Source organism: Arvicanthis niloticus, chromosome 6, assembly GCF_011762505.2.
Source record: "Arvicanthis niloticus isolate mArvNil1 chromosome 6, mArvNil1.pat.X, whole genome shotgun sequence".
NCBI classification, from domain to species: domain Eukaryota; kingdom Metazoa; phylum Chordata; class Mammalia; order Rodentia; family Muridae; genus Arvicanthis; species Arvicanthis niloticus.
In genome coordinates this window covers 19,887,103-19,912,975 of record NC_047663.1, presented here as the reverse complement: position 1 = coordinate 19,912,975, position 25,873 = coordinate 19,887,103, and the positions used below count along the sequence as shown (strand labels likewise).

At 38.7% G+C, this 25,873-nt stretch overlaps 1 protein-coding gene across 6 annotated transcripts in view; it reads right to left on the bottom strand.

Annotated features, from left to right (window-relative positions):
* Window positions 1–25,873, bottom strand: part of Gpatch8 (G-patch domain containing 8) — a 73,668-nt gene that overhangs the window by 28,573 nt on the left and 19,222 nt on the right. Inside the window, exons 3-9 of one of the 6 annotated variants that reach the window (XM_076935721.1) lie at window positions 24,847–24,864; window positions 21,857–21,929; window positions 13,772–13,908; window positions 12,634–12,724; window positions 3,495–3,539; window positions 1,372–1,439; window positions 664–750 (exon numbers count right to left, since the gene is read on the bottom strand). In XM_076935721.1, coding sequence (XP_076791836.1) covers window positions 664–750; window positions 1,372–1,398 — 114 coding nt within the window. In that variant the 5' untranslated portion in view covers window positions 1,399–1,439; window positions 3,495–3,539; window positions 12,634–12,724; ... (1 more) ...; window positions 21,857–21,929; window positions 24,847–24,864. The remainder of the gene's footprint in view (window positions 1–663; window positions 751–1,371; window positions 1,440–3,494; window positions 3,540–12,633; window positions 12,725–13,771; window positions 13,909–21,856; window positions 21,930–24,846; window positions 24,865–25,873) is intronic. The other 5 variants (XM_076935722.1, XM_034504526.2, XM_076935720.1 and 2 more) reach the window with 5 other exon arrangements.

Below are 25,873 nucleotides of genomic sequence, written 5' to 3'. Positions count from 1 at the left end.
TGAGAAGAACTGAGTCCCCAAAGTTGTCCTTTACTCTCCTTACATATACAGTGGCAAGCACCACCTCCATACCCACCCCATTAAAGAAAAAAAAGAATTCACTGTGATGTCCACATGGAGAGAGAGACAGACAGACAGACAAACATCTACTTTAGGGTGCAATTAACAATGAACAAGAAAATTCTTCATTTGTCACAATAAAACACCTTTGCTCAGGACAGGGGAGACTGCTGAGCAGGTAAGATGCCCTGCTACCAAGCCAGAGGATCTGAGTTTGCTCTCTGGGTGGAAGTTGTTCTCCGACTTCTATGCATATTGTGCCATTACACATAAAATGAATGTTCCCCCTCCTTAAAAAACCATCATCCACTTTCTTTTTTAAAAAGGAAAGCCTCCTCTAGAAAAACAACAACAACAAAAGGGAAAACCTCCAAGGACTTAACCATTTTTTTTACTGCTATTACCTTACTTTCTGTATACTACCTGGGACTAATACTTTCAAATACTAATGTAATTTTCCCAACACACATATGGAGTAGGTATTTCAGTTTTTACCGAAGCTATAAAAAGATTATCACAAATCACTATTAAATGTAAACCAATGCTATATGAACTTTTCTCTTCTGTATGAACATTTTCAGAAGACGGCTCTGTTTACATTACCTTATACTTCTGCCTCAGCTCTTCTGTGTCTTCTTTCTCTACTTCTAGGACACGACGCCGTTCGGTAGCATCTTCGGCATAATCCAACTTGACAAAAATAGATATATTTATTCTTATTTCCTAAAGTACCCTAGGACAAGCTATGAAAATGTCATTTGCACAGCGTAATGTTTAATAGCACAAAACTTGTGTTTTTCCTCAGCTAGTTCTTGCTTTACTGTCATGTCACAGAAAACAGAAAGCAACGTAAATTCCTTAATCTCTTTCCTAATGTATGCCATACTACCAACTGCTGATTACAAGACTTCAATTCAATATTTACTTCCAAACAATTAGAATGAAATGAAGACAGTATTTCAGACAATAAAATGAAGGTACTGTAGCTAGCGTATGATGTAACCCTGCACGGGCAGAGCATCGACTACAGCAGTGCTTTAAGCACAGAGCAACACTGTCCATTAAACGAGTGCCAGAGCTTGACCTGGTCTCTCTGCACAACACTGGAAAACTCCTCTACAGGGACATTATTTAAATCCTCAGAGCTTCAAGAGCAACACAAAATGAAAACATCAAATATACTTTTAATTGATCAAAGAAAATTAATTATGCTCCATCTGACAAGTATATGCTTATACTGACATTTAAGTTGGTAGCTAATGCCAATTTTATATATTCCATAAAATTAATGTCTTAATGAGATCAATTTACCTCCATTTCCATTCGACCCATGCCCATGACATCATACTTGACAACGATTGGAATAGGGTCTGTCCTCCCTGTAACAGGAACACAGAATTAAGTTGAGACATAAAATTTGGCTAACAGGTCACTTTAGACATTAGGTTTGGGTGGTTAGATCTTGCCTGAAGTGCAGAGACCAGAAAGCTACAGTGAACCAAACAAAGCCATTCTCACAGCTTCCCTCCGAGCCTTCCTTTCCTGGATCAGACCCAACAACCCACTCTGTTGGCCTGGCTGGAGAGAATTCCAGGTTACTATGGCAAAGCTACGTGAGTGGGACACGTCAATGGGAACTTTACAATTAAAAACTTTACAAGTTCCTTTTTTTTGTTTGTCTGTTTTTTTGTTTTTGTCTTTTTTTTTTTTTTTTTTTTTTTTAATGAGACAGGGTCTCATGTAGTCCAGGTTGGCCTCAAACTCATTAAGTAGGTGAGGATGACCTTGAACTCCTGATCCTCCTGTTCCGGAAATCTTCCTGTCTATCCCTTAAACTGGTGATGAGTCTCTTAACTACTTGAATGGAGGCAAGGGAAATGCATTTCAGACAACAGAAGAAATTATAAAACAGTATGTTTAACTTTTGCTTTTCAAAAGACAATTTCCAATCATAAGAAAATTTTTAATAAAAAAGCGACAGGTACTTGCCCTTAGGGACAAGACTGGTTTTACGTTACAACTGGCTGAGGATGGTAAGTGGTAAGCTGTGAAAAGGACTAGTTGCGAAGAAAATTGACTTTCAACTAATTGATCTATGCTGGAGAATTTTAAAAAGTAAATGTATATTTAATCCACTCATAACCAGCCAAACAAAGCAAAACGGGGCAGACAAGCACTTTACTACCACAGCTGTTTACATCACAACTTGCTCTGATCATTGTGATGTAACGGAAAAGGACTTACCTTACCCAGTGCTCACCTTTAGTGAAAAAACACAATGTTTACTTCCCTCATCATTTCACTCAGACTGGTGTAAACAATTGTTTTTGTTTTGTTTTTCTTTTACACACACACACACATACATATATATAGATATATATTATACCTTTGGGCAAGAAATTTTAGTTCATCAGGCTAAATCTTGAGTATTATCAAAGAAAATAATTTTTAAAAATTGGTTTGAGTCCTGAAGCGTGAAATGAAAATTACCAGCAACACTTGTGTCTGGTCACTATATATTTATGGAATTAATATTTTTTTGTCTTTAAATCATACACAAAAACAAATCTGAAAATTTAACTACTTGTCAACAATATCCCATTATTGACACTCAGAAGTTTAACTGCTTATCAATGAGATCCCATTATTGTTTTTAAACAATAAATAGGAAATGAACAATTATCATCATAGTCTTTTTTTAAAAGTAAATAATAAAATGGCTTGCCAGGAAAACAAACCCTTCTAGAATACAGTCTTCTAGTAGATATGTCCAAGACTGCCAGCCAGCCCAAGCACAGGTGCCACACTCATTCCCCTCTGCCCAATGGTATAATAAGTGAGCAGTGACTGCAATCTCTAGCAAAAGGACCAAGGTAAAGACAGGTTATAAAAATGACTTCCTAGGTGCAATATCACTTTCATAACGTCTCAATCAGGGATTTACTGGTAAAAGCAAATAGTCCAATGAAACAATTAAAAAAAAAATCAAAGAAATTTATTTTAGAATTTGATTGGTCAGAATTTATTTTGAAAGATTCAACCAAGTTTTGGTGGCTCTGTACCAAATTGTTTGCCTCTGTAAACCCCTGTTTATAAATTCTGCGTTAGTACTTTTGCCTTCTAAGGCAGTCAAAGTTTGTTTAACTTATTTATAAATTGCAGTAGCAAGTGCTAGTGCCCATTACACTGGGGGTGGGGGAATCAAGGTTTTGACTACTAGAATTTAACATTTTAACTGATTCTTTTTGGCAGTTTGAACATATACCCTTCTTAACATTACCCTTTAATGAACAAGGATCAGACAAGTTGCATAAGGAAAGGAAAGGAAAATGAAAAGACCAAGCAGAAGGATGAGGCTACAACAGAGAGAGTAAGCCTAACATATTGGTGCACTGATGACAAAAGGAGTAATTCAGTCTGAAAATAAAAATTACCACTGCTAAGTTTACCATCACCACAACAAGTCCAGGATCATATTGCTGTAAAAAAGAAACACGGTTTGTTAGGCAGAAACCATTAGGGTAGGAAACAGGCCTTCTAGCAGGCAGACAGGACAGGGGTAAAGTACCAATTGGGCTTTTGTCCCTCCCCCGATTTCAGTGAGGACGGAGGAAGGACATTTTGTGCTACAGCAGCTGTTTTTGTACTGGTCAGATGGGGTGTGAGATTTTTGTACTGCTACTTGAGAACACAATCTCCTCTTCAATAATAACCCAGTGGTGGGGGATGGGTCAGGATGTCAGTCTAGCTTCCAATCTTTCATTTAACGGATTCATTCTGGCAAATCAGTATTCTGAGTCCAAGATGGGACTCCTTAAATAAATTACGGTAAAAATCAGATGGAATCAACCAGACATTGATCTATTAATTGGTTTTTCACTAAAAGAACTATATAAGGAACCTGAGGAGACAAGGTTTCAAGACCACTTTAAAATAATTAATAACCAGAAGTGTAGAAAACAACTATAGATCTTCAGTGTTTAAAGAACTGAGTTCCGTTAACAATGAGTAAAACTAAGTGGCTCAGCTCATGTCTTTGCTTCCTGTTAAAAAAAGACTTTCTAGACTCACCAGCATCTATCCTTCTGTACAAACTAAATCAACTCCAGGAAGAATAACTCCAGGGGGGGAAAAAGCCCCAAAATGGCCATCATTTATAATTTCTCCAGAGTTAACTCACAGAAAATATCTAAATTACAAACCAACCTGAAGATGAAATTACTGCACGCATTAAGAAGACCACATTATTAAATGATATTATTATGCTATTAAGAAGAATACACAGGTCAAGGGAACAAAATCACAGTGGGAGACAGACTCCAAAGAATATAAACAGAAAGAGGTTGCATCATGTTTTTTTAAAAAAATCCTCCTAACTTATTTCTGCTCAATAACTGATCCAATCATGAAGAATATCACTCAGAATAACCAAATAACAACCAACTTTTTAACTTATTATTTGTTTGTTTGTTTGTTTTTAAAGACAGAGTTTTTCTGTGTAGCCTTGGCTGTCCTAGAGCTTACTCTGTAGACCAGGCTTGCCTTAAACTCATAGAAACCCACCTGCCTCTGCCTCCCAACTGTTGGGATTAAAAGCATGTACCACCACGGCCCGCTTTTTTTTTTTTTTTTTTTTCTTTTCTCTTTTATTCTATGTGAATTGATGTTTTGCTGGTATGTATGCCTATCTATAAAGATCCAGGAGTTACAGACAGCTGTGAACCACCCACCATGTGGATGCTGGGAATTGAACCCAGGTCTCTTGGAAGAGCAGCCAGAGTTCTTAACCACTAAACTATCTCTCCAGTCCCTTGATCAATGTTATTTAAAAGGCAAGCAGTAGTAGCAAAAGTGTGTATTCTCTTGAAGAGCCAACTTCTTTTTAAATGAGCTAAATTCAGTTCCTTATTTTCAAAATATAGAGATTTTTATTTAATTTCTATTAAATTATTGAGGACATTTTTGTTGTGTCTTTCACTGGACCCAATGTTAAGGAGAGAATCTACTCCGCTTCAGACCCGTACCTGCTGAGCGACCGTACCAGCCAGATAACCTTATTTTCTAAATAAACGTAAATGATGTTTTGCTAATAAACTGTTTGCTAATTATTTTGTTTATATATCTACGTATTTTGTTTTTGTAGTGGTGAGAATAGAATCCATGAATACTCAAATGCTGACACTAAGCTACCCCAGGACTAATGAGTTATGCTTTCTTTTATTTTTATTGTGTATATGTACTCATATATGTATAATTGTACCTTGCATGTGTGTACACTGACATATAGACACTAGAATTCAACGTCAGGTGTCTTCTTTGATTCTTCACCTGAGACAAGTTCTCTCGGTGAACCTAAGAGTTCTCAGAGGGGCTAGTGGGCCATCGAGTCTGAGAGATTGTCCTACTCTACTATCTCCATGTTTATAGATATGAACTATGAACCCAGACTTTAGATCTACATGCTTGCAACACAAGCACTGTCTGATTCATCTCCCCAGCCACCCTTATGTGGATATCTTTTAATCAAAGAACTCCAAAAAACCCAAGCACGGTGGCTCACATCAGGAATTACCAGCACGTGGAAGGCTCAGGATGAGAAATACAGCAAATCCCAGGCTAGTGTGGGCTAAATGAGTTCTAAGCCAGGCAGAGCTGGAAAGGGAAAGGGAGTCCTGGTCTCAAAAACAAAAGCAATGAATACCACAGCCACAACAAAGAATGTGCTTATAACATACTACATACAGCTCAGTAATTACTTTAGCATTCACTGAGTGACATTATTAACTCAGCCAATATAAAGGAATTAGGAAGATTTAATAACAGTCTGTATGTTTCACTTCAATTCTAAAGTCTGAATGGTAGAAAATATTTGGGGAGCTACATAGCTGATAATAGTAGTATCTTGATGAAATCTTGACAAGCAAATGAATTCTTGCGGTTGTATCTTGCGGTTGTATCTCCTACTACTGGCTGTGCTGCATGTTCCATAACCATAGTGAGAAGTTCTTACTATTGCAGGATTATTTTAAAACCCCCAAAGACTTTCCAGCTTCCTGCAAAGCACGTTCCTTGTGCTTTTCACAGCTGCCCACCCCAGCACACACACTTTCATGAATTCCTTAGTACAGATTTTTAGGGATGTCCCCCTAAAAGGCTGGGCTATAAAATTCCATTTCTCCAAGAGAAGACAATCACCAAACAATGAGTGTCTAAAACCAGAGGACAGTATAAGTAGATGAATATCACCTCTATTTTCGAGACTGTCATAAAGATCAAAAGAGGTAACAAATAAAGCAAGTTTCATAAACAAATTGCTATACATAAGGCTGCTGAATGCTACAAACTCATCACAAGGATTCAAAACCACCTGTATGTGCAAGTGCCAAGGGTGCTTGTGCTATGTCCAGGTGTACATGTTTAAGAAGGCCACAGGACAAGTTTGGGTATTGTTCCTTAGGTGCTATTCAGCTTGTTTTTTGAGAAAAGCTCTCTCATAGAGCCTACCATGTAGCCTAGGCTAGCTAAGTCAGTCCAAAGGATCTGTATGTCTCTGCTTCCCTCACACTGGAATCACAAAGGTGCCATATCCACTTTTTTTTTTTTTTTTGGTTTTTCGAGAGACAGGATTTCTCTGTGTAGCCCTGGCTGTCCTGGAACTCACTCTGTAGACCAGGCTGGCCTCGAACTCAGAAATTCACCTGCCTCTGCCTCCCAAGTGCCTCCCAAGTGCTGGGATTAAAGGCGTGTGCCACCACCACCTGGCCCACATCTACTTTTTTGTACCTGGGTTCTGTGGTAAGACTGGTAGAAACTATGGGGACTTATAAGACATGGACTAATGAGACTTTAGAAACCAGAGTGAAATGTTCAGATCTAAGGTGACATGTCAGGCTGACAACAGCTCAGCAGAGGAAAGCTCTTGATGTGAAACTGGACTACATGAGTTCAATCCCTGGAACCCAGGTAGAAGGAAAGGAGAAACTAACTCCACAGAGTTGTCCTGTGACCACACTCAAACACATACATAGCACTCACGGACAGGCACAGTGGTAGCAATCAGGAGACTGAAGAAGATCCCTGAGTCCAGGCCAGTAAGAGTGTGTGTTGGGAGGTGTGGGGGTAATAAAAAAAAAAAAAAAAAAAAAAATCAGGTAATATTAGGGAGGCAGAGGTAGAGGAAGGCAGACACCTTCAAGTTTAAGACCAGCCTGGTCTACATAACGAGTTTCAGGACAGCCAGGGCTTTATAAAGTCTCAAAGGAACAACAACAACAAGACAAAATCAGATTTGCAAGTCATGTTGACATATACCCACAATTCCAACACTCTGGAGGCTGTGGCAGGCTTTTCATTTTGAATCCCAGGGTATATAGTGACACTATCCATACCTTTGGGGCTTGGGGGGAAACCTACGTGCTTAGAAGACATTAAACGTTTTCTAAATAATATACCCTGCTATTTATGTTGGTGATAATCTTTTTGTTCTTTGTTGTTGGAAATAGGTTTGTGATGTGACTGGTTTTGAGCTTTTTATTCTCCTAAGTTTCCCAAGTACTGAGAGTAATTTGCTTTCAGTCTCTTTCTTTTCTTTATAACATAGCTTCTACATAAAATATAGTTTTTAACCCGATAGTCTTATAGTCTTCCCAACTCTGGGGGTACGGTTCAGTTGGTAGTGTTTGCCTAACACACACAAAGCCTTTGCATTGATCCCAACACTACATAATCTGTAATAAACGTAATGTCAACTACAGTGGCAAAGGCAAAAGGGTCAGAAGTTCAGAGGAATCTTCAGCTTCATAGTGAGTATGACTCAAAGAAGCCTTGGCCACATGAAACTATCTGAAAAAAATATCAAAGTGGGAGGTGGACAGAGGTTGGGGGGTAAGTAAGCAAGCAAAATGGGTCAGCAGAAAAAGGTGCTTACTACCAAGCCTGATAATCTGAGTTCAGTATCTGGGAATCACATGATAGAAGGAGAAAAACAACCCCCTCAAATTGTTCTTTGACCTCCACATACATACTGTATACAGATAAATGCAATTAAATTTTTAAATAAACACAGGCTGGACCTAGGCCTCCCCATACATATGTAGCAGATGTGAAGCTTGTGGTCTTCGTGTGGGTCCCGAACTACTGGACCAGAAGCTATCCCAAAAGCTGTTGCCTGTATGAGCTTTTATCTAGCTTGGGCTGCCTTGTCTGGCCTTAGTAGGAGAGGAAACACCTATCCTTCCAGACTTGAAGTGCCAGGGTGGAGGGATCCCCAGGGGAACCCCACCCACTCAGAGAAGGGAAGGGGATAGGGAAAGATTGTGGGAGGTGGTGACAGGAAAAGAGGCAGTGATCTGGATGTAAAGTGAATAAGTAAAAAGTGATAACAATCACTGTTTCTTTTGGAAGAGAGACCAACAGCCCATAGATACCTTTGTTTCATATTTCTATCTACTAGCAAATGCATTTGGTCAGATGTGAAATGGTTGTTTGCTTCAATATTCTCATAACATTTCTGCTTGCTAAATTGTTAAATAAACTGAAATCCTAAGTTAAATTGTTCAATTTTCTAGTATCACCATTATTAACACTCACAATATATTTGTTATATCTGTTTCCCTCTAAGTCATAAGTAGGTATGGGTTTACATGTTTATTCTCATCCCCAGTTATGTTATATAGCTCAAGTCAGCTTGCTTATGAACCTCCTGCCCCAGCCTCTGGAGTGCTGGGATTATAGGACCACCCCAACCTGCTCAACTCATAACTCACCTCTCTTTTCCTCATCTAGTTTACATGTATACAGAGAAAATCTCTTGTAAGCATCATCTGTCAATAAAAAAAGCTTATGGCCAATGAGCTGAGGCAAAAAATAGGAGGTGGGACATACATCAGGGATAGGGAGATTTTGGAAAATACTCAAGACTAGAGAGATTCACCCAAGAATGCTGAGATGTATGTAAATCAGCACATAGCCGAACTCAGGTTAGAATAAAAGCAATAGTAAGTTAAGAACAAATCAGAGAGCAAGCTGAAGCTTATGGCCTAGGCATTTATTAAAATAGTCTCAAAGTTGTCATTTCTGGGAATTAAGTAATCAGAATGAGAAGCTGGCATTTTTACACATTTGTTCATTCACTCACATATTTATTTATTGATGGTAGTGGTCATGGTGGTGAATATCATGGTGTGCATGTGTGACCAGAGGTCAGAGGACAACTGGTATAAATCAGCTCTCTCCTCCCACCATGTGGGTCTTGGGTACTCAGCTCAGCAGGCTGAGCCTGACAGCAAGCACATTTACCTACCAAGGTAGCTCGCTTGGCCCCGATCTGTCTTCAGGTATTAATGTTGTGTTGGGCTATTCTAAGGAGTCAGAAAACATACGTAGAATAAACCATGCAAAGTAAATGCAAAAACACATCAATTACAAGTCTTTAGAAACTTATAGTTCAGGAAGGATAAAAGAAATACACAAATAATAAAAATTACACAAAGTAGAACACTAAAAACTCCACAGAGAAGAAAAATAAAACAGAAAAAGCATCACGGAAGCACTCAGTACTCAGAAGGAGGACAACTCAAATTTGAAGCCCACCTAACTACAGAGCAAGACCTTGACTCAAAAAAAAACAAAAACAAAACAAGGAGAGCTCATGAGACAACTCAGTGGGTAAAGGCACTTGCCACCAATCCTACAACCTGGGTTTGAACAACAGGACCTACATGGTAGGAACTCCCAAAAGGTATTGTCTGATCTCCATACACATCATGATATTCTGTCCCCAATAAATAAATTCATGTAAATTGCGCACATGAATTATAAGGGACCAAAGTTTTAGTATTTTCTTTTGAGAGATCAGAAAATCTTTCAAACAAACAAACAAAAAATGTCAGGCATGATGATATACATATACCTTTAATCCCAGCTCTCAGGAGGCAGAGACAGGCAAATCTGTGAGTTTGAGGCCAGTCTGGTCTACAGAGCAAGTTCCAAGATAGCCAGAGATGTTCCAGGCTACACAGAGAATCTCTATCTTTAAAAACAAAACAAAACAAAAACAAGCCGGGCAGTGGTGGTGCCCGCCTTTAATCCCAGCACTTGGGAGGCAGAGGCAGGTGGATTTCTGAGTTCGAGGCCAGCCTGGTCTACAGAGTGAGTTCCAGGACAGCCAGGACTACACAGAGAAACCCTGTCTCGAAAAACCAAAAACAAACAAACAACCAAAACAAACAAACAAACAATAACAAAAACAAAAGAAAAAATCCATAAAAAAAAATCTGTGAAAGGTTTCTTTACCTACTTTAGCTTCCTAATTAACTAGATTAAAGGCACAAATTTTTTTAATACAGAAAGAGCTCAGCAGTAAAGCACTTGACCAGTCTAATAAACAAAGTCCTGGGCTTAATACCTAGAATTACTAAATAAAATCCATAAATATAGAAATAACCTACTCATGAGGAGTCTATTAAAATAAAAAAATGCCAAGTTTTAGCATGATTCTACAACTTATTTGCTATAGGATTTTTTTTTTTTTTTTTTGTGGATACATTGTTATTTGAAATGGAAACTTCCTGTCAAGTGTGGTGGTGAAGGCCTGAGAGACAGACACCCAAGAACTGGAGGCAGAAGTTCAGGGTCTGCCTAAATAATACAGAGCCATAGAAGAAACTTATCTCAGAAAATAAGAGTCAATTTCCTGATCTGAAAAATGGGAATTTTATTTCAGAGAGAGGAGAATACTCTAACATTTGCAAGCTAGCTAGCCTAGCAAATGCAGAAGCAAACTACCTCTGACCTCCATACACAAAGCACAAACATAAAAGTATCATCATCATCATCCTCAAAGATTTTAAAGATTAAATCAATAAAAATAATCTGTAGAAAAGTTTCATTTATGTTGAGCATTGTGGCACATGCCTTTACTGCCAGCATGTGAGAGACAAAGGTGGGTGGATCTCTTTCAGTTTGAGGCCAATCTGGTCTACACAGTATAAGTCTTAGGGCAGCCAGTCCTGAATACTGAGACCTACCTTTAAAAACAAACAAATAAAAAGGTGGTTTTGCACTTAGTTAGGCAGAGTTGTGGTGGTGTACACTTGTAATTTTGGCTACTGGGAGGTGAGGCCTGACGATTAGGAATTCAAGGTCTTCATCTACTCTACAGCAAGCTTGAGGCCAATCTAAGTTAGATGAGACCCTGCTTCATAAACAAAATCCTTTTATTTAGTTATTCTTCCAAATTAATTTACCTTTATAATATCCAAGCTGCTTCTCAACTTTGTGTGTGTGTGTGCACATGGAGGTTAGAGGCATTGTTCCTCAGTGCCATCCTCCTTGTTTTTAGAGACAGAGTCTGGATCTTTCTTTGACCTGTAGGCTGCGGCCAGTTTCTGCCTCTCCAGCTGGGATCACAAGTGTACACCACAGTAACTGGCTTTTTTCATGGGCTCTAGGGATCAAACTTTGATCTTCACACTTGCATGACAAACACTTTACTGACTGAGCTATTTTCCCAGCTCCACCTTCTTTTCTTTATAACTAAAAAAATTGTAAGTCGAATGATAAAAACAAAAATTGCTTTCTACTTTCAATTTTAATTTAAAATTATTTTTATGCCATGAATTTACTACATAATTAATGTCTATTTATATATCCTTTAAATTTTAGTTATTAGTTTTCATTATAGATATGTGTGTGTACTTCTGTATGTAGGTATGTGCACGAGGCCAGCAGTGTCTGAATCCCCTCGAACTAGAGTAACAGTTTGAGCCACCTGATAGAGGAGTCCTGGGAACCAAACTCCAGTTTTCAGCCAAGAGCAGTATACATAGGCTCTTAACTACTAAAAGCTACCTCTCTAGCCCCTTGACACACTCTTTAAATATGATAACCCCTAATAAGCCAGGCAGTGGTGGTATGCTTTTAATCCTAGCACAGCCAGGGCTACAAAGAGAAACCCTGTATCGAAAAATAACAAACAAACAGACAGACAACCTCTAGAATGAAAACCAAGCAATCTTTTCCATTATGTGCTTTTGTCTACCATTCACCACTTCCTTCCGGCTACTGTTCTCCCATCCCTTTCCTTCTAGTACTGTTTTTTGGTTTTGCGTCTTGAGATAAATTCTCACTATCTAGTTCTGCAAGTCTTGAAACACACTGTGTAGACTAAGCTGGCCTTGAACTCACAGTGATACACTTGAGTCTGTTACCCCAAGTGCTGGGATTAAAAGTATGTGTCACTAGCCCTGGCCTTTCAGTTTTAAATGTATTTTGAAGATTTTATATGCATCAGTGTTATGTGCACCCCGTACATGGCTGATGTTTACAGAAGTCAGAAGAGGGTGTTAGATCTCCTGGAACTAGAGTTACGGATGATCATGTGGGTGCTGGAAACTGAACCCTGATCCTCTGCATGAGCAACAAATGCTCTAAACTGCTGAGCTATAGCTCTAGGCCCCCATCACTGCTATTTTAGCTCTAAAAATTAGACCTTTTGGGGCTGGAAAGATGGTTTAGTGGTTAAAAATGCATACTACTCTTCAAAAGGACTGCAGTTCAGAACCCAGCACTTACTTCGGGATGCTCACAACTATACTTCCAGCTCCAAGGGATCCAACACCCTCTTCTGGCCTCTACTGGGAGCCCCCGACATGCAGCATATCATCTCAAAGAAATACACACACAAACATAAATACAACTCTTAAATTTAAGATTTATTTTATGTGTGAATGTTTTGCCTGCATGTATGCATGGGTACATGTGTACCTGGTGCGTGAAGAAGGTTAATGGCTTTAGGTCTCCTGAAACTGGAGTTACTGATGGCTGGAACCACTATGTGAATGCTGGAAACTGAATCCAGTCCTGAACAAGAGCAACAAGTGCTCTTAACCACAGAGCCATCTTTCTTAACTCCAAAGATAAGTATTTTTTTTAAAAAAATTGAACATCTTACTGAAGACTGAATTCTAATTATTTACTATCTTGGTTTATCTTTTTTAAAATCTATATCAACTAAATTCTACTAAGAAGATAAAAAACAGCCAGATGTGTTGATGTTCACCTATAATCTTAGCACTTGATTTAAAAATTCAATGCCAGCCTGGATTATATAGTAGGATCTTGCTTAAAAAACGTTAAAGGCAGGCTGGAGAGTTGGCTCTGGGGTTAAGAGCACTTGTGGTTGCAAAAGACCAGGGTTCGATTCACAGCACTCATGTGAAAGCTCTCCACTTCCTCAAGCCAAGCACAAATGTGACACACAGACACACAGAAAGGTAAAACACTCATACACATAAAATAATAAAATAAATCTAAAAAAAGTTAAAGGCTGAATATTATAAAATTTATACTTTTATATAATACTAAATCATACCTTTATATAATACTACATTTATTATTATATAATACTAGTTTTATATAATACTAAGTGTATGCTTTTATTTACATAAGTTTTTAATAATACCTTTATATGATTTTATATACTGTTATAATACTAATTTTATATAATGCTAAATTTATACTTTTATATATACTAAATCTAACTCAGAGATTACTAAGACTAGGCTTATCTTTGATAAATATATACTAAGACCTACTTATCCATCAAGAAGAATCAGTGCTTCCTAAACTACATAAGCTCTGTGTGAAGTAAGCTACGGAGACAAGCTGGTCTCCAGCTCCAGGCCTCATCCCCGGAGTCTTGACTCTTTACCTTCCAGAAGCTGGGTCAGAGGGAACCACCATACTAGGCACAAGCCTTCCTGACAGTCCACACCTTGCTTCGTGAGTCAGAGGAGCTATGCTTCCTGACCTCCCCCAATCCACTCCTATTTTCAGTATCAGCTTTCTCTGAAAGGAAAAGGGGCATAAAGTAGATTTAAGGTCATGCTTATACTTAAATGACAGATACTCAGTAGCTGTGGGACTTCTCTAAAACTATTCCAATTTATAAAATGACCATACTTAACTTGGCCCGGTACTCATAATGCCAGCACTAGAAAGATCAGGAAGATCACTGAGAGTAGTAGGTCAGCACAGGCTACACAGTGAAATCTCATCTCAAAACAAACACATTGATGCACACCTGTGATTCCCAGCATTCAGGAGGCTGATCCAAAAGGACAGGAGTTCAAGGCCCACTTTGGCTATCCTGAGTCTGAAGCTAGTCTCAGGTATGTGAGATACTGTCTCAACTCATTCTCCTGAAAAAATACTACTATTTTATTAAGCAGGACAATGAGAAACACAGATCCTAGATCAACATTTGGCCTATAATATGTACTTAATATTATTATCATTTTCCTAAATTTCACAGGGAAAAACCAGATTGTACTTTTACAAATATGCCACTGAAAAAACTGATCAACAGGGCTGGGGATCTGGTCACTTAGCAGAGCACAAGAAGTCCCAGGGTCGCCAGGCATGTCTCTCTAAATTCAAGGCCTATAAAGTGCGTTCCAGAACAGTCAGGGCTACACAGAGAAACCCTGTCTCAAAAAATACCCCCTCCCACAAAAACAAAAAAAGTTCTGGGTTCAATCCCTAGCACTTATAAAACCAGGTCCATACCATAATCTCAGAACTCTGGATGTAGAAGAATCAAGAGTTCACGGCCATCCTTGTTTACATAATGCCTTTGACACCAGATTCTTTGAGACTTTGTCTCAAAAAAGTGGAAGGAGCAAGGTCTGGTGGCACATGTTTTTATTTCCAGCATTTTGACCTTAATCCCAGCACTTATGAGGCTGAGGCAGGCAGATCTCTATGAATCAAAGACCAGCCTGGTCTGCATGGTGAAGTCTAGGACAGACAGGGCTATGTAAAGATACCCTGTACCAAGTACTACAATCTCCACCTCACCCCTGCCAGTGCCCAAAAGAAAAAAGAAAAGAAGAAGGCAGGAAGGGAGGGAAGGAGGGGAGGAGGGAAGGAAGGAGGGAAAGAAGAAAGGAAGGAGGGACAGAAAGAAAAGAGGGAGGGAAGGAATGAAAACAAATGAGGGCTGGGAAGATGGCTTTATGGGTAAAAACACTAGCTGTGTAAGCCTGACAACCTGAGTTTAAGCCCCAGGACCCACATAAAAAGCCAGGTACAATGGTGGCTACCTGTAACCCTACCATTCCTAATTCAAGATGAGAGGTCGAGACAGGAGAATAACTCAGAAACTCTTTTGGGCCAGTTAGTTTAGAGTACATAGCACATCTGAAGGAAGGAAAGGGGAAGGGGAGTGGGGAGAGGGAAGGAGGGACTCTGACTTAAAAAGGGAAAAGCAAATAACCAACTCTAACCTCCACATTCATGCCATGGCACATTGTACCTGAATACACTGTGTGCATAACACATGCATATACACATTAATTAATTAATTAAAACAGAAAGAAAATTGACAAAAGTACAGTCTAGCAAAATGGCCCAGTGGGTAAAGGCATCAAGGCCCCTGATAACCTGAGTCTGATTACAATGACATACATGGTAGAGAAAACCAACTCCCCAGAGCTGTCCTCCAACTTTCATTTGCATATGCACCTACACATAAACTATAAACAAATAAATGTACTGTTTTAAACATTTAAAATATCTACCTATGGCCCAGGCACTTAGGAGGCAATGGCAGGAGGACTGACAGGTATGAAGGCATCCTGAGCTACAGAGCAAGATGCAATCACAAAACCAAACACAACACAACAGGACAGTGCTCCCAACCCAAATGAAGCACTTCTACACAAAAGTAACTGAAAATCATTATTCTCAAGAAGACCAAAGAAATATTAAGGATGGTCACATTCTTAATGTTGTTCAAGAAATGGACCATACCTACAATCCCAACACACAACTTGGCTGGCTGAACCAAGACTGGTGTGAGTTAGTAAAGAAACCCTTCCCTCTGCAACACTTCAAAGGGGCCCATGACATGGCTCAGTGGGTAAAGGCACTTGTCACCAAGCCTTATGACCTGAGTTCAATGTCTAAAACCTACATGGTGAAAGAAGAGAACTGCCTCCTGAAAGCTGTCCTCTGACCTTCACGTGTTCACTCAGACATGTACCACCAAACAATCACATAAATAAAAACAAGGCTTTAAAAAAGAAGGGTCTGGGTGCTGGAGAGATGGCCCAGCAGTTAAGAGTACTGACTGCTCTTCCAGAAGTCCTGAGTTCAATTCCCAGCAACCAGATAGTGGCTCACAACCATCTGGAATGGGATCTGATATTCTCTTCTGGTGCTACAATGTACTCTTACACATTAAAAAGGGGGAGAGGGAGAATGGAGAGATCACTCCCTACTTAAGAGCACTGACTGCTCTCCCAGAAGATATAGGTTCAATTTCCTGTCCTACAGTGGGACTTCCAACCATCTGTAACTACAGTCTCACAGGATCCAATGCCTTCTCTGGGCCTCTGTGAGCACCATGCATGCATGTGGTACACAGACATAAATTCAGGCAAAACACCCAATACATAAAATAATAAAATAAAAATTAACAATAACAGAAAGTCACAAAAATATAAGGCATGGCATTGAACCTGACCTAAAAAAACAAAACAAAACAAAACAAAAAACCTTCAAAGGTCTCAAATAGTTAAAGAAGGCAGATTTTTTTTTTTTTTTTTAAAGAAATGCATCCAGTCTAATGGTCACAAAATACAACTGTAAGTCATTCTTGTTTTGTTCTAAATTAATTATATCCTCTACTTCTATAATACATAAAGGTTCAAAATGTTTTTCACAAGCTAGGTTCTCTCCTTCAGAGGGCAGATTACTTTTCTACAGGTCTTTATTTTTAACAGTAACAATTAGTATGTGCCATATATAGTAAGAGTTTTAAAAAGCATTTAAAACATTACAATTAACAAAAAGGAAAGATCAAACAATACAATTTAAATACAAAACCAAATCCAGATTACAAAGTATATCCCAACAAAAGAAGTTTATTCTAGAGTCAACACACTCTCTCCTCAACCTTGCCAGTGCCCACTATCAGCAGGGAAGGCCCAAGAAGTTATGGCCTGCCACTTGTAAAAGCCTTAAATGGGCTGAAATAGTATTCAAATTCTTGATTAAAAACAAAAAACAACAAAACAAAAACCTTGAGGACACCAGGTTTAAATTTTAGTAAATGGCTACATGTTCAATATATTAAGAATTGTAAATTCAAATAAGAATAAAAGTTAATAAATGTATACAATTCACAATAATGTGAGAGTCTAGAATAACATACACTGAAAGTATATGATACCAAAAGGGTATTTTCATTTTTATTAGAGTAACAGGGCTTTCTTCTTATAATTACTTATAGCAAAGACTTAGAACAGTGAAAAAGAACAGCTACAAATTACTTAAATCTGCCATTACTATCTATTCTAGGTCAAATTCTGTCAACTACAGAAAGTTACATGACAAAATCTGGCATAACACCTGTACATTGTTGAATCTGATACTAAGAAATAAAGTTATTTACAAAATCAACTTGATCGTTAATCTTTAAAAGATTTTTGACTGGCTATTTTTAAAAGGTCAACAATGTAAATATATTTATCATCACTAAACTACGAACTTCAAATAGACAAGTGACCCCATCCTGGCCATCACAAAACAGAATCCAGAATCAGTCTGGGCTATATAAGTGATACCGTATCCGTTTCAAAAGAACAAACAAAAACAAAGCAAGAGATTAAAACAAAGAAGCCTGGGGTGTAGCTCTGCAATAGAGCATGGACACAGGATATAAAAAAAACCCTGAATGGACATTAAGCAAACAAAACAAAAAAGCAGAAAAAAATGAGAGGAACAAAGATGCTATGATAGAAGAATTAGTTGTATGTTTTAACACAATTAGACTAGAAAAGAGGCTGGGCATAGTGGCAAAAATATGTAATTCTAGCACTTAACAGGCTAAGGCTGCAGGATCACAGTTCAGGGCCAACCTCAGTTACAGAGGAAGTTCAAGGCCAGCCTGGGCTAAAAGGAGGTCCTGTTCCAGCCTTACTCCCAACCCCAAAAGAAGAAAAACAAATTAAAAAAAAAAAAAAAAAAGCTGTACTTTCAGCATTTAAGAGGCAGGATGATATACACAAAAATCAAGACCAATCAGGTCTACACATCAAGTTTCAGACCAGCAAGGGCTATGTTACAAGATTCTGTCTCAAAAAATATACCAAAGCAAAATTAAACTTCAAGTAATCTTGTTTGTTTATGTTTTTGCTACCTCCTCACAGAGTTTCTTTGTGTATTCTTGGCTTCCTGGAACTGACACTGTAGACCAGGCTGGCCTCAAACTCAGAGATCCGCCTGCCTCTGCCTCCTGAGTGCTGGGATTAAACACAAGCCCCCAAACCACCCTGGTATCCCTTGTATTTTTCAATAAATGTATTTGAGTTATTGTGAGCTCATTATGTGCCTGTTACCATGGAGCTGGAGATATAATCAATAAGCCTGCTTCATCTGTCTCCAGGAACTCACTGGGTATGGTACTCCACCCCAGCTATATTCCCAACGCCTGGGAATTGGAGCCAAGAGAACCATAGGGACTTGAGGCTACCCTGAATTACACAGTAATATCTATCTCAACAAAACAAACTTCTTTTCAAGAAAGTAAAAATGTAAAGAGAATCCAAATTCAACAAAGTCTTTTTAAAAACCTTAGACCAGTGGGCAGTGGTAGTGAATGTCTTTGACCCCAGCACTTACTGAGTGCGGAGGCAGGCCTATTCCTGAGGCCACCCTGGTCTGTGTTAAGTATCCATTTACCTACCCTTTCTGTCATGCCACACACGCGCTTTCTCTCTCTCTCTCTCTCTCTCTCTCTCTCTCTCTCTCTCTCTCTCTCTCTCTCTCTCACACACACACACACACACACACACACACACACACGGGTGCAGCTTAGTGACAGAAAAGAGTTGATCCCTGGTACCACAAAAAGAAAAAAAAAAAAAAAAACAAACAAACCACAAAAACACAAAGAGAAAAGAACTTATTTCCCTCTCCATGTTCTAAAAATAAAATTTCTGACACTCAACATGAGTTACTTTTGAATTCAAACATATTTCCTAACTAATCCAGGTACACAGCCCTAGGTGGCCTAAAAATTGCTATGTAGTTTAGGCTGGCTACAAACAGAAACTCAGATCCACCTGCCTCTACCTCCAGAGTGCCAGGATTAAAGGAGTGCACCTAGCCTGCCTATAACTTTGACTCTGGACCTTTACAAAACCTATGTTCTCTACCATACAAATTGCTCTAAGTCATCCACACAGCATATCTGCATTTCTGCAGAGCATTCTTATGCCATTTAAAAATTAAGTTTAATGGCAGTCAAATGTTTGTATTATCTCTCCAAAAGAAAAGGTTGATGTTCAGAAAAAAAATTAAAAAGATATTTACTGATAATCTCCTATGTACCATCCATGAGTACAATTTGTAAGTAAATTTTGGGTGTTATAGGATATTTGAACCTGTTTCTAGATAGGGTGTGGCTCAGCTCTTAGCAGATACCTTTAACCCCAAACAGTGAAGGTAAAGTTAGTTTGTAGAAGGAAGCACCCATGTTTGAAAATGCTGTCTAATTGAATGGCAGGCAAAATGATGACTTAGAGAAAGATCTGACAGAATAGGATATGCCCAACTCTCACCTGCAGAGAGGGAAGGGAAGCTACTAAGGGAGGGACAGACAGCACAGGAATGCAGTGGAGCTCATGGAGAGCAGTGCAGGAGAGTTGAGAGGGAGAGTAGGGCAGCAGAGAGGGAGGAGGAGGAGGCAGTGTTACTGGGAGAGTTTTACAGAGACAGATTGAAGAGAACGAGCTAGACACAGGGAAAGACGGAAGGAGCAAGAGAACGGGAAGGAGCAGAAGATAAAGACTACTAGAGTTAGTTTGAGGCCAAGCAGAGCCATTCAGAGGCCAAGAGAAAAAAAAGCCAGACTGAATAAATCAACTGGGAGAGGAGTTTGAGCCAGCCAACCAGAGCTCAGAAATAACTAGAAAGGGTGAGCTTATTCAGCAGCAAGTCCAGAGGCTGAAAATATTCTAGGCCTAGATTATACTGTACAGAGGCTAGAAGCTTCCAGGACTAACTAGTCCTAGGTTAGCAGACAGAGGCAGTAAACCTCCCAGACAACAATTTTAACAAGAGAGAAAAAGTTACTTTGACTTTTTTTTTTTAAGAACTTACAAGCCAGGATGGTGACAATTGCCTTTAATCCTAGCACTAACTAGAGAGACAGAGGCAGGGGATCTCTGAGTTCAAGGTTGGCCTGGTCTACAGAGTGAATTCCAGGACAGCCAGGGCTACACAGAGAAACTGTCTTAAACAAAACAAAGCAAAACAAAAAAACAAAACTCAACCCAAACAAAACCAAAAAGACGGAATAAAAATTTTAAAAAGCAAAGTTTTAAGAGCAGGGATAGGAATGCAGCCCACTGGCAGAATGTCTGCCCCGTGCACTGGTAGAACCATGCATGAAGCCTCCAGTTTAATCCATATCACAAACCAACCAAAAGTAGCTTGCTAATGTTTTTGGTTCAGTTTTTGTTGTTTTGGTTTCTGTTTGTTCGTTTGTTTTTCAAGACAGGGTTTCTCTGTGTAGCCCTGTAGACCAGGATGCCTTTGAACTCAGATCTGCTTGCCTCTGCCTCCCAAATGGTGGGATTAAAAGCATGAGATGCCACTGGTGCTGCTGCCTCCACCACCCAGCTTGGTTTAATTTTTTGAGACAGTTTCACCAGGTAGCCCAAGCTGACCTTAAACTCCTGCCTCACCTCCCAAGTGCTGGAATTACAAGTGTACACTAGCACATCTCCCTGGCAAAAGCAAGTTTTTTTTAATAGAGCATAAAGAAAAGCTAACACTGATTCCTTGTGGTCCACCACTGTCACCTCCACATGCAAAGACTCTGTAGCATTCCCTGTTCTCTTGCTCACCTGAACACACTTTGGCTTTCATGTGACAAGCCATTTACAAAATTCAAAGGACTACTGGCACAATTACCTTCAAACCTCCCTTTATATAAGGTCCTATGAGGTCAGATGGAGTTTCATCTCGTTTCTGAGCTGGCAATATCATATCTGCAACTTTTCCCAATCAGAAAGAACTAAAGTAATAAACACAGTTGGTTACTTTCCAACTAGCAAGAGCATAGAAGCAGCCATGTTAATATTTTAGATTTTACCGAAAGGACTGGTATAGTTAAAAGGAAACGTGTAATGGAAATTCCAGAACCAGATCTAAATTTGAGAAATGGCCTCCACTTGGACAGTCCTAGAAAATTTTTTCTTTCAGTTTACATTTTATACAGGTTAACTTTCCTCTCTACCATCACATCCACTCTGATTACAAAGCAAAAGAGTCACAGGAAAATCACTGCCTTCAGGAAGAACTTAGAAGGTCAAAAGCTAAAGTTGGCTGTAATGATTCTCTTTATGACACAGTAACCACATAAATATTACTGAAAAGCATAAAGGGAACCTAACATGTTTCTTCTTGTCCACCATTGTCATCTCCACATGCAAAATCCAAACAGGTTGGGTCACCATAGTACGTATGACCCTATAAGTTTTAATGACACAACAACTTATCCTCACCAATTATTGGCAAATATGGAGGCTATACAATGACGTTTAAGATAAGGCTGAAGAAAAAACAGGCTATTCTAGCAGGGGAGAAGATGAGAGAAAACCAAATACTTGTTTAAAAAGACAACAAATACATCTGGATACAAGATTTGCTTTATAAACATTATTTTTTACTCTTTTTATTATCATCGTCGTCGTCATCATTTTGGTAAATTTAAAGAACTTACCCTGAAGAGATTTTCCCAATCCCTGGCCCAGCTTCCACCCATGTTTCTGGAGTAAGCGGTGTCCAATATTATCCTGACAGACAGAACAGAGAGACAAACCAAAAATATTCCAATAATATATTCTTCCCTTCCTAGTAACATTAAAATAGGTGATGAACAAGAGATAACTCTACATATACGCATGCAAAAAGGGTGCTAATAAAGGATATATGTGCCCAGTAAACGGGACATTAATGTAAAAAGAAATGCTGGCTAGTATTTTATGTGAGAAGGAAATGTGGGGAAAGGGCTCTTTCTGATAGTGTGCTGGGCAACTTCTATATAGAACACTTTAAAGCGAGAAAGGGGGGAAGAAAAAGGGGAAGAATCCACTTATAAAGTTTTAAAACTAACATTAAAAAGCATAAAATCAAGGTATTTATACAATCGTATCCACCACCTAGACAGCACCACTTTAAGATTTTTAAAAATTTTTTTAAAGAAAAGAAAAGAAAATCTGCATTGTGTTTAGTTACTTTGTTTATGTGTCAGGCTTTCATGACATAAAGTAAGCTGTAAGTGTAAGGCTACCCCAGCACAAGAAATGGAGACAACCACCAAATCCAGGCTAGGCTTGATTGGCTTTAATATATATAACATATAAATATAACCAGCATGCAGCCAATATTAAACTGAAAACACTGAGGTTAGTAAAACAAGAAGTTAAATCGAGTAAACAAAAAATAAAATGAGCTCAAGCACAGACTGAGTGATGCATTTCAACGTGGAGTCTAACAAAAACACTAAGATGTTAGAATGAAACAGGCCTAGCAATAAGTCAACAGTAAAGAACCATTAGTGCATGTGGGGTCGACATACATAATGTCTCATCTGGAAATGGTCTGTCAATGTAAATCGTATGAAAAGATGCCAGAAACAACAATTAAATGTCAACTACTGTATGAAGAGTCAAGAAATCAGAAACTTCCATAGCCCTCGGCTCACTTCTCTACTTTTTAAGACTACTGTGAAGTAACAAGACCAAGCTAAAGAACTACTGAACACCAGAGGAGAAAAATGCTACCAATCCAGAAAAGAGAGAAAAGCTGGGCTATAGCTCAGAAGAGCAGCTGCCTAGCACTCACCAGGCTGAGTCCATTCCCCAGCACCACACGTACAGTTAGAATAAACCACAAAATCTTTAATAGATAGTCCGTGTAACTTACAACAGTAACCTGTCATTTTTGGAATCTTGTTATACCTGAAATCAATTAATGAAGCCTTATAAATTATCTATCTATTCTGTTCTTTCTCTCTTTCTTTCATTCTCTTTCTTTTTTACCTTTTGCTTTTCTTTCTCTCTTTCTTTTTTTTTTTTTTTTTTTGAGATAGGGTTCTGTGTAGCCCTGGCTGTCCTGAAATTCACTCTATAGAACAGGCCAGCCTAGAGCCCACAGAGATCCACCCGACTCTGCCTCCTGAGTACTGGGATTAAAAAGGCTTGTGCAACCATTTCCAGCCTCAGGTTCTTCCACAGGTTTAGAAGAACAGCATCCAGCTGAGAGTGGCTGCAAATTTACTGGTGGAGAAATCATAGTATGATAGCTCAGGCAGGGTCTCATTAACATAGCCTCTACTTCCCTTGGGCTAAGATCACAGATATGCATGCCTATGCCTGGTTTATACAGTGCTGGAGACTGAACCTAAAGCTTCAGGCACACTAGGCAAGCACTTACTGACTGAATTGTATCCCTAGCAACCAAGATACTTTTATGGTTCTGCTTTTTCCAGATAGGTCTCTATGTAGCCTATCAGACTAACCTGGAACTTGTGATCTTCCTGCCTTGGCCTTCTAATTAAGTAATGCTTGGATTACATAACTGTGTGGGGTTCCAAGGTGTTTTGGAAAAACCAACGGTGAAGGCAAACAATAAAATGCCGTTTTTTAAAATGAAAGGAACTACTGTGATATATAATATACTCACACATATACATGGTACAGGTAAAAGGGCACTAGAAATTATTTTTGCTAAAACTGGAAAGAACTAGAAAAGGTGGCTCTGTGCAATCCCCAGTGATGATGCTCACAGTATTAAGTATCACAAAAACTTTACTGGACACTATTGCTGGGCCTCTTCTCTCCTGCACTGCTAAGAAAAGCATCATCTCACTCAATCCTGAGTATGTCTTACTATAAATAACTTCACTATATTAAAAAAAAAAAAAAAAAAAAATCAGGCCAATCATGTTGAATCACATCTATAATCCCAGAACTGGGGAGGTGAAGGCAGAAGGCACGTGGATCAGGAGCTCAAGGTCATTCTTAACTACATAACAAATTTAAAACCAACCTGGGCTACATAAATCACAAAACAACAAAAAAGGCCCAGGAATTTAGGATAATTGCACAGCACTTGCCTAGTATGTGTAGGGTCCAGATTTGAGCCATGCCACCTCAAAATTTTTAAATTAAAAAATAAAAAAATATATGAAAGCAGAGCACAACAGAATACTTTATTTTCCCTACTATCAAACAAGTTTAACTACTTGTAAGTACCTTTGGAAATGCCAAGGACAGCAAAATGACTCTTAGAGTATATACTTGAGATTTATATGGGGACACATTCCTTGTAATCCCAGCAGCAAGGAAGCTAAGGTAGGAGGGTCACCTAGAGTTCAATGACAGAATTAAAAAGTAAGATCTTATCTCAAAAAAATTAAATAACAATTGTAGTTCGTTATTGTTTACTCTCTTGCTACACGAATGCTCTGTGTATGGCACAAAGATTTATGTATTAAGTAATGCTGACAAAAATTGTTGTTTCTCTCCCATTTTGTTATGATCTGTTTTTGTTTTTGTTTTCGTTTTTAAGAAATTAATGTTTGGTCACAGGAGATGAGACATTATGTTGACTGTGTTATATTATGAATGCACTAAAATAAACAGACAGATGAAGCAGTATGCTATTTCCAAAGCAGTGCAAGTGGAGTGAAAGCATTTCCATACGAACCTGGCTTTAAAAACTGGGCTGTCAAAAGAACAGTTAAATGTAACACAAAGTAAGAAACTGTCCGATCACTAATGGTCGCTTTATTTATTTTTTTGTCTTGTTTTCAATTCACTGCTTGCAAGTAATGTATTTATTAAAGAAGACTGAAAGCATAAGTAAAATCACGAGTCAAGAGCAGCTGAGAGATTCAGAGCAGCGTGTTGTGACTGACAACAGTGAAAGGGAGAGCAAATGTTAAGGAGAACAAAGGAAAGTTTAGGTCATACACATTAGCACACTTTTACAACACCACTCAAGAGGCTGGCTGTCACCTCGGAGAAAGCTACTGATATGGAATAGTGGCATCACTCTTCTAAAAGCTAATGTTAAACTGTCCTTTAACTAAATATACTTTCTTCAACTTGTCTAAGCAGGAGCAGAGAATGGAATGTTCCAGATTATAAACTATGGAACACACTGCTGAGTCCTTCTGACTAAAACAGACAACAAAACAGCACATACATCTCCCTACCAGCCTCTTCAAGTAAATGAATAACTAATAAAGACAACCTGAGCCTCTCCTCTTATTCTGAACTACCTGCTTTTGACAGAAAAGGCTTTGCTGTGTGGCTTGTTTCAAAACTTTTAAGTATGATCTCTTACCAAAAAGGGGAAAAAAAGGTGGTGGCTATGAAGAAGAAACACTGTATATCTGTCCAACTTGTTAGAAACCTGTAAAAAGCCTGTTTAAAAAATACCTGTAAGTTTTTTTTTTTTTTTTAATTGGTAGGTGTGTGTTCGGGTCCGTGTCCCTGAGGTCAGAAGTGTCAGATGCCTTGTAGCTGGCGTTAACAGGAAGCCATGAGCTTCCTGATGTGAGCGCTGAGAATTAATTTGGGTCTTTGTGAGAATAACACTCATTCTTAACCATTTAGTCATTTCTCCATTCCACCGAATAAATTAAAAAAGAGAAGAAGAGAGAAGGGAGTGAGGCCAGGTGTGGCAGCACATACTTTTAATACAAGGAAAAAAACACTTTTACAATAAA